Genomic DNA, 9288 nt, shown 5'->3' with positions numbered 1-9288 from the left:
AAAATTCCATGACTTTCCAGGTTTTTCATGACCGTACGAACCCTGAATTTAAACGGATGAGATATATAAAAAAAATTCACCCCCCTCACAGTTGTCATGAAGGGCAAAATTAGCTATATAAACCAAAATAATTTTTTTGAACCAGGCTGTAAACATGTTTTTTTCTGCTGTAAAGTTGGGCATTTTAACACGGGGAGTCTATGGGATTGACTCCCTTTTGCAGCCAGCCTCTAGCGGCCAGTCGATGAATTACAGTTTAAGTCACTTCCTTGTTGGCTTCACGAGAGAGAGCGGGAGGTTGCCATTTGGTTTACCCCACGTTTTCTCTCAGTGAGATGTGGAAACAGATGTCTGTATGTTAATGCGCTGTGTGTGTATCGTCCGTCTCAGAAGATCAAAGTGTCTGAGGTTCTGGAATTCTTACAAATGTTACCGTATTCACTGTAGTTGTCCGCTAGTAAAAACATAGTTTTATCAGTCATTATCCGTGTATGCCATTGTTTTGCGTTTACTACAGTTCAGTGGATCAGGAGGTGTGCTGGCTGGTGTGACTGAATGGAGGCGGGGCTAATTTGCATATTCATAAATCGGCGTATAGTAAATGAGGCAAGGGTGTAGAGTTACATTCAAACTACCGTATTGGCCCGAATATAAGACGATCCCCCTTTTTCCAGATGTACCTTTTGGAAATAGGCTTTTTAAAAACCAAATCTAGTTTTTTTTTCTCAGTAAAACACATTTTTCCTATTTTAATTTTTGTTTTGAAAGTATGGTAAAAACTGGTAAAATGTACCAACAATCACATTTAAAAAAAATATACACTTTTTGATATACCATTAAAAAAAACAAGTAGCCCATCTGAATTAGGACATTTAGGCTATCCATCTAATAGTAGCCTACCACATCTTATTAACAGTAGAAGTTAAATCTTACTGTAGTCTTCAAATCTGGGTACTGTGTTACGTTTTAAAATCACAAAGAGAGTTTGGTCGCATCAGGCTAACGTGACAGTCACGACTCATGCAGCTGTAAGCTTTTCTTTTTCTTTAGTTTTTACTCGCGATCTTTACAACACGCATTACATTACGTATTTCATGGCACACTGGTTTTATGCGTATTTGGCGCTACCTATTGTTGTGGGTGTATTATTGACATGTCAAAGTCTAGACCCCGAATATAAGACGACCGCGTTTTTTCAGATGTATTTCCAAGAAAAAAAACATCGTCTTATATTCAGGACAATACGGTAATTTTACGTTTTTGCTCAAGAAAAAATTTTAATATGTCATTTTGATGATTAAAGATTAGCTTTAACGGATAAAACTTTTGACTACAGGGGGACTTTAACCCTTTGGGCGCCAGGTTTTTTTTGGAAAAATGCTGGATTTTGACATCAAGATTTCAAAAGCTTGTGGCTTGAAAGGGCTTAAAGATAGAGATCTACTGTAAACTAGAAAAATGTTGGGCATGACCAAAAGTTTATGTGGGGTGTAAATATACTCATCTAATTTGCATATTATGACGTCATCAGGGGGCAGCCCTCTTGAATGTCATAATATTCAGGAAATGGTAGATATTGAATTGATGTTTGAACTTATTTGCATGATTTTGTATTTTTATCCTCATTCCAAATGATCAGAAAAGAGGAAACCAACAATAAAACAGGAGAAAGTACTAAATTATTACTATATTACTATACTATATAGTAGTAAAAGCATGTGAACAGTAGCCTACTTTTTCATCAGTTCATCAGTAATATTCAGGAAATAATAGATATTGCCCTGCCACCCCCATCCCCGATGGGCAAAGGGTCGAAATTATCACTTGTTTGTGCTTCGTGAACACTCGCGTCTTGCACGGCAGCACCATTGCGCTGCAAAGATGTACCGGGAGAAGCGCGATTATTAGACGACCGATCGTCATTTCCAAAAGGCAAATATTCCCCTGCAGAGTCAGAATCGGCGAATAACATTTGCAACATCCTCACGGTACAACTTTTTATTAGCCATTTGGTGATTTTCTCACAAATCTCACAATTTACTCGCACGCTGCTTCCGCATCAATGACACGATAGCTCACTTGCTCTGCTGTTTCCTCAAACACTTTGAATAGGAAGGTGACGTAATATTGGTCTAGAATCGAAGTACTACATGTCTGCCATCTAGTGGTAGGGAATACAAATGAGATATTACACCATATTAAGAACTACAGTCTTTTTGATTAAGTATGACGACTTTGGCGCTAAGAGGGTTAATAAAGAAATGAAAATAAATAACCACTTTGCCATTAAAAACGAAACTGAACTATTTTAATGGCTACAAGAGCAGCGGTGTAATTGGAGAAGAGAGAACGAAAAAAGGGCGAACTAGGGCATATGTTTGAGGTCCGTGCAGGGTTCTACCGAGTTTGTTTGGTGCCAAACTCAATTTGGTACTCCCAAGGCGGCTTATATGAACGAGCGCGCTTTGGATGCGACTGCGTTTAAAAAGACATGTAAATAAATAATACATTTGTGAGACGATGCAACAATGACGCGATTAGGCAAGTGACAATTCTGTCAACTGTACTGAAACTAGGGCTGGACGATATGGCCTAAATTGATATCACGATATATTTCTTAATTTCGGTCGATACGATATAATTCCGATATCGATATGAACACTATTTATCTGAAATAGAAATCTTTTGCAACATTATAAATGCCTATCATCACTTTTGATCAATTTTAAGCATCCTTGCTAAATAAAAGTATTAATTTCTATAATTTCTTTCCCAAAAAAATTATAAAAATGATACTGAATGGAATAGTGTGTAATGTTACAAAAGCTTTTTATTTCAGATAAATGCTGATCTTTGGATATTTCTATTCATCAAAGAATCCTGAAAAAAAAATGTACTCAACTGTTTTAAATATTGATAATCAGCAGATCAGCATATTAGAATGATTTCTGAAGATCATGTGACACCTATGTATGATCATAGGAATAAATTACATTTTTAAATATATTCAAATAGAAAGCTATTTTAAATAGTAAAACTATTTCAAAATTTTAATGTTTTTGCTGTACTTTGGATCAAATAAATGCAGCCTTTGTGAGCAGAAGAGAATTAAACAAAAAAATAGAGCAACAACAAAAGCATGTTGCTGGAAATGGGTTTATTATTGTAAATGCAAACTCATTGTCTGCCAGCAGGAGGCGCTGTGAGCGGCAGAACTAACGGTTTCTCCAGTAATGACTGTAATCAAATCAGCTCCGCTCATGAACGCTTCTTTATCAGATCAAATGAAAATGCAATGGAAGCTTTTCTGAAGACAGTCGGTTCCCTTCAGAGACACATTCATATAAAACACCCGCGCCGTGTTATGATTTTGAAACGTGCAGTGCTCATGTTTATTCAACGAAGTCAAACGGCACAAATAAATCAATGTATGGGAAACACTGATAATGTATATCGAAATATCGGAAATGCGTTTAAAAATCATATCACCGTTATTGAAAAAAATTATATCGCGATACATATTGATATTGAATTATTGTCCAGCCCTAACTGAAACGCGAGCGAAGGTTTTGTATCGCAGCGTGCCGCAATGTTTTAAGAGAAAGTCAAAGAGAGAAGACGCGGTACAGCTGAATCACTCGCGCGGTTTTCAAATGATCTGATATTCTGTGTGAATTTATTTATTCATCAAACCTACATGCTATAGGCTAGTGAATAAATGTGTGAATATCCATTGTTTTAAAGTCAAAAGCTGCAGGAATGAGTAAACCGATGCAATATAGCCCATGCGCAATCCCGCACCGAAATTCAGGACCTGATTAAACAATTTTAATCTTTTTGTGAAATAGATTTCCACGACTTTTCCGAAACTTTCTGGGTTTATTTATTTTTCCAAAACTTTTCCGGGGCCTGGAAATTGCGGTTTAAAAATTCCGTGACTTCTCCAGGTTTTTCATGACCGTACGAACGCCGCACAAGCTTTTCTTCAGAAATGCGATCAAGTAAAAGTACTAAAAGTTTGAAAACGTACTTCGGTAAAATACAAATCCCCCAAAGTAATGAGTACAGTAGTTTAGTTCAATTTCTCAAGTATTTTACACACCTGGACATGGTTCAAAAAATATAATGCATTCCTGTAGAGCTCGGCACTTTAATAACAATCAAATGAGAATATAAACCAACCTGTTTGTTCCTCAGTATCTTTTTGTTTGACTCTGAATCTTTCTTCAGTCTTCATTCTCCACTTTAATAAACGCCGTCTTTATAACAATGTGTAGATCTCAGCAGGAGGTTTTCTGTGTGTTTGGACAATCTGTCATGTTAAAGATGAGAATAATCCAACAATGAAAAACCAATCTCAAAAACTAAATCTCAGCATTGCGTCTCAATCAGCTCCCTAGTTCAGTACTCACTCAGCTCCCTAGTTCACTACTCACTCAGCTCCCTACTTCACTACTCACTCAGCTCCCTACTTCACTACTCACTCAGCTCCCTACTTCACTACTCACTCAGCTCCCTACTTCACTACTCACTCAGCTCCCTACTTCACTACTCACTCAGCTCCCTACTTCACTACTCACTCAGCTCCCTACTTCACTACTCACTCAGCTCCCTACTTCACTACTCACTCAGCTCCCTACTTCACTACTCACTCAGCTCCCTACTTCACTACTCACTCAGCTCCCTACTTCACTACTCACTCAGCTCCCTAGCTCCCTACTTCAGTACTCAGCTCCCTAGCTCCCTACTTTCCCTACTTCAGTAGTCGGCTCCCTAGCTCCCTACTTCAGTAGTCGGCTCCCTAGCTCCCTACTTCAGTAGTCGGCTCCCTAGCTCCCTACTTCAGTAGTCGGCTCCCTAGCTCCCTACTTCAGTAGTCGGCTCCCTAGCTCCCTACTTCAGTAGTCGGCTCCCTAGCTCCCTACTTCAGTAGTCGGCTCCCTAGCTCCCTACTTCAGTAGTCGGCTCCCTAGCTCCCTACTTCAGTAGTCGGCTCCCTAGCTCCCTACTTCAGTAGTCGGCTCCCTAGCTCCCTACTTCAGTAGTCGGCTCCCTAGCTCCCTACTTCAGTAGTCGGCTCCCTAGCTCCCTACTTCAGTAGTCGGCTCCCTAGCTCCCTACTTCAGTAGTCGGCTCCCTAGCTCCCTACTTCAGTAGTCGGCTCCCTAGCTCCCTACTTCAGTAGTCGGCTCCCTAGCTCCCTACTTCAGTAGTCGGCTCCCTAGCTCCCTACTTCAGTAGTCGGCTCCCTAGCTCCCTACTTCAGTAGTCGGCTCCCTAGCTCCCTACTTCAGTAGTCGGCTCCCTAGCTCCCTACTTCAGTAGTCGGCTCCCTAGCTCCCTACTTCAGTAGTCGGCTCCCTAGCTCCCTACTTCAGTAGTCGGCTCCCTAGCTCCCTACTTCAGTAGTCGGCTCCCTAGCTCCCTACTTCAGTAGTCGGCTCCCTAGCTCCCTACTTCAGTAGTCGGCTCCCTAGCTCCCTACTTCAGTAGTCGGCTCCCTAGCTCCCTACTTCAGTAGTCGGCTCCCTAGCTCCCTACTTCAGTAGTCGGCTCCCTAGCTCCCTACTTCAGTAGTCGGCTCCCTAGCTCCCTACTTCAGTAGTCGGCTCCCTAGCTCCCTACTTCAGTAGTCGGCTCCCTAGCTCCCTACTTCAGTAGTCGGCTCCCTAGCTCCCTACTTCAGTAGTCGGCTCCCTAGCTCCCTACTTCAGTAGTCGGCTCCCTAGCTCCCTACTTCAGTAGTCGGCTCCCTAGCTCCCTACTTCAGTAGTCGGCTCCCTAGCTCCCTACTTCAGTAGTCGGCTCCCTAGCTCCCTACTTCAGTAGTCGGCTCCCTAGCTCCCTACTTCAGTAGTCGGCTCCCTAGCTCCCTACTTCAGTAGTCGGCTCCCTAGCTCCCTACTTCAGTAGTCGGCTCCCTAGCTCCCTACTTCAGTAGTCGGCTCCCTAGCTCCCTACTTCAGTAGTCGGCTCCCTAGCTCCCTACTTCAGTAGTCGGCTCCCTAGCTCCCTACTTCAGTAGTCGGCTCCCTAGCTCCCTACTTCAGTAGTCGGCTCCCTAGCTCCCTACTTCAGTAGTCGGCTCCCTAGCTCCCTACTTCAGTAGTCGGCTCCCTAGCTCCCTACTTCAGTAGTCGGCTCCCTAGCTCCCTACTTCAGTAGTCGGCTCCCTAGCTCCCTACTTCAGTAGTCGGCTCCCTAGCTCCCTACTTCAGTAGTCGGCTCCCTAGCTCCCTACTTCAGTAGTCGGCTCCCTAGCTCCCTACTTCAGTAGTCGGCTCCCTAGCTCCCTACTTCAGTAGTCGGCTCCCTAGCTCCCTACTTCAGTAGTCGGCTCCCTAGCTCCCTACTTCAGTAGTCGGCTCCCTAGCTCCCTACTTCAGTAGTCGGCTCCCTAGCTCCCTACTTCAGTAGTCGGCTCCCTAGCTCCCTACTTCAGTAGTCGGCTCCCTAGCTCCCTACTTCAGTAGTCGGCTCCCTAGCTCCCTACTTCAGTAGTCGGCTCCCTAGCTCCCTACTTCAGTAGTCGGCTCCCTAGCTCCCTACTTCAGTAGTCGGCTCCCTAGCTCCCTACTTCAGTAGTCGGCTCCCTAGCTCCCTACTTCAGTAGTCGGCTCCCTAGCTCCCTACTTCAGTAGTCGGCTCCCTAGCTCCCTACTTCAGTAGTCGGCTCCCTAGCTCCCTACTTCAGTAGTCGGCTCCCTAGCTCCCTACTTCAGTAGTCGGCTCCCTAGCTCCCTACTTCAGTAGTCGGCTCCCTAGCTCCCTACTTCAGTAGTCGGCTCCCTAGCTCCCTACTTCAGTAGTCGGCTCCCTAGCTCCCTACTTCAGTAGTCGGCTCCCTAGCTCCCTACTTCAGTAGTCGGCTCCCTAGCTCCCTACTTCAGTAGTCGGCTCCCTAGCTCCCTACTTCAGTAGTCGGCTCCCTAGCTCCCTACTTCAGTAGTCGGCTCCCTAGCTCCCTACTTCAGTAGTCGGCTCCCTAGCTCCCTACTTCAGTAGTCGGCTCCCTAGCTCCCTACTTCAGTAGTCGGCTCCCTAGCTCCCTACTTCAGTAGTCGGCTCCCTAGCTCCCTACTTCAGTAGTCGGCTCCCTAGCTCCCTACTTCAGTAGTCGGCTCCCTAGCTCCCTACTTCAGTAGTCGGCTCCCTAGCTCCCTACTTCAGTAGTCGGCTCCCTAGCTCCCTACTTCAGTAGTCGGCTCCCTAGCTCCCTACTTCAGTAGTCGGCTCCCTAGCTCCCTACTTCAGTAGTCGGCTCCCTAGCTCCCTACTTCAGTAGTCGGCTCCCTAGCTCCCTACTTCAGTAGTCGGCTCCCTAGCTCCCTACTTCAGTAGTCGGCTCCCTAGCTCCCTACTTCAGTAGTCGGCTCCCTAGCTCCCTACTTCAGTAGTCGGCTCCCTAGCTCCCTACTTCAGTAGTCGGCTCCCTAGCTCCCTACTTCAGTAGTCGGCTCCCTAGCTCCCTACTTCAGTAGTCGGCTCCCTAGCTCCCTACTTCAGTAGTCGGCTCCCTAGCTCCCTACTTCAGTAGTCGGCTCCCTAGCTCCCTACTTCAGTAGTCGGCTCCCTAGCTCCCTACTTCAGTAGTCGGCTCCCTAGCTCCCTACTTCAGTAGTCGGCTCCCTAGCTCCCTACTTCAGTAGTCGGCTCCCTAGCTCCCTACTTCAGTAGTCGGCTCCCTAGCTCCCTACTTCAGTAGTCGGCTCCCTAGCTCCCTACTTCAGTAGTCGGCTCCCTAGCTCCCTACTTCAGTAGTCGGCTCCCTAGCTCCCTACTTCAGTAGTCGGCTCCCTAGCTCCCTACTTCAGTAGTCGGCTCCCTAGCTCCCTACTTCAGTAGTCGGCTCCCTAGCTCCCTACTTCAGTAGTCGGCTCCCTAGCTCCCTACTTCAGTAGTCGGCTCCCTAGCTCCCTACTTCAGTAGTCGGCTCCCTAGCTCCCTACTTCAGTAGTCGGCTCCCTAGCTCCCTACTTCAGTAGTCGGCTCCCTAGCTCCCTACTTCAGTAGTCGGCTCCCTAGCTCCCTACTTCAGTAGTCGGCTCCCTAGCTCCCTACTTCAGTAGTCGGCTCCCTAGCTCCCTACTTCAGTAGTCGGCTCCCTAGCTCCCTACTTCAGTAGTCGGCTCCCTAGCTCCCTACTTCAGTAGTCGGCTCCCTAGCTCCCTACTTCAGTAGTCGGCTCCCTAGCTCCCTACTTCAGTAGTCGGCTCCCTAGCTCCCTACTTCAGTAGTCGGCTCCCTAGCTCCCTACTTCAGTAGTCGGCTCCCTAGCTCCCTACTTCAGTAGTCGGCTCCCTAGCTCCCTACTTCAGTAGTCGGCTCCCTAGCTCCCTACTTCAGTAGTCGGCTCACTAGCTCCCTAGTTCAGTAGTCGGCTCACTAGCTCCCTACTTCAGTAGTCAGCTCACTAGCTCCCTAGTTCAGTAGTCAGCTCACTAGCTCCCTAGTTCAGTAGTCAGCTCACTAGCTCCCTAGTTCAGTAGTCAGCTCACTAGAAATTACTTAAACAATTGAACTACAGCCTAATCCTTTCTTAAACTAAGCCCCGTCTGCGAAACCAGGCCATTAGACAAAAACAAAAAAAACACACGCACAACAAATTAACAGAAGAACACAAATTACAGACATTTCGTGTTTAGACACTTCAGCATTCATATTGTGATGATTTGTTTGATCGCATTTACTCGACTGCACTTTCGTCAAAACATCTGCTGCGGATTATTACACGCGTTTGTGTTCGCACTGTTTAGTCCAGCACGAGCGATAATAAACAGAGAATCGTTTTGGGAAGCAGCTGACTCGTAGTTTCTGTTTTGTCCAGCACTAATGAGCGAATTCGTGTTTATGCTAAGCTAAGCTAAGCTGATTCTCGATTCTGTTACTCGATCAAAACAACGTGCTTATAATCGCTAGATAGAGTGTTACAGTCGATATTAATGAATTAACTTTACATCGCTTGTAAAAACTATACGACTCGACGGTTTGCATTGATGTAAACGCTGTAAATGTTTAAAAACACACACCTTTGTTCAGCCGGATCACAACAGATGCAGAAGCGCGAAGCTGTGTGTTGACCCTCTTCTTCTTCTTCTATCTTCTTCTTCTTCTTCTTTGGTGTTTTAGCTCCCCCTCGCTGGATCTAGTGGGCGGGGCTTAATGCGCTATCAAGCGCCACCACATGCACAATTCTATATCCCACTGTATTGTACTTGATAAGAACATTACTCACACTATATATGTGTGTGTTTCTAACACCTTTTTAAACTTTGCATCTATGTAAAC

The 9288-nt window shown here is 45.5% G+C and overlaps 1 protein-coding gene across 3 annotated transcripts in view; it reads right to left on the bottom strand.

Moving 5' to 3' along the window:
• Nucleotides 1–9104, bottom strand: part of LOC107572473 (gastrula zinc finger protein XlCGF57.1-like) — an 18745-nt gene extending 9641 nt beyond the window's left edge. The window contains exons 1-2 of one of the 3 annotated variants that reach the window (XM_016258890.1): nucleotides 9030–9104; nucleotides 4183–4312 (exon numbers count right to left, since the gene is read on the bottom strand). In XM_016258890.1, the coding sequence (XP_016114376.1) occupies nucleotides 4183–4237 (55 nt within the window). In that variant the 5' untranslated portion in view covers nucleotides 4238–4312; nucleotides 9030–9104. The remainder of the gene's footprint in view (nucleotides 1–4182; nucleotides 4313–9029) is intronic. The other 2 variants (XM_016258891.1, XM_016258892.1) reach the window with 2 other exon arrangements.
• Between the last annotated feature and the right edge of the window lie 184 nt (nucleotides 9105–9288).

The sequence above is a fragment of the Sinocyclocheilus grahami genome, unplaced genomic scaffold, assembly GCF_001515645.1.
Source record: "Sinocyclocheilus grahami isolate Dianchi unplaced genomic scaffold, SAMN03320097.WGS_v1.1 scaffold1756.1, whole genome shotgun sequence".
Classification (NCBI taxonomy): Eukaryota; Metazoa; Chordata; class Actinopteri; order Cypriniformes; family Cyprinidae; genus Sinocyclocheilus; species Sinocyclocheilus grahami.
Note: the sequence above shows the minus strand (reverse complement) of the source record. Positions and strands in the feature narration are given on the sequence as shown.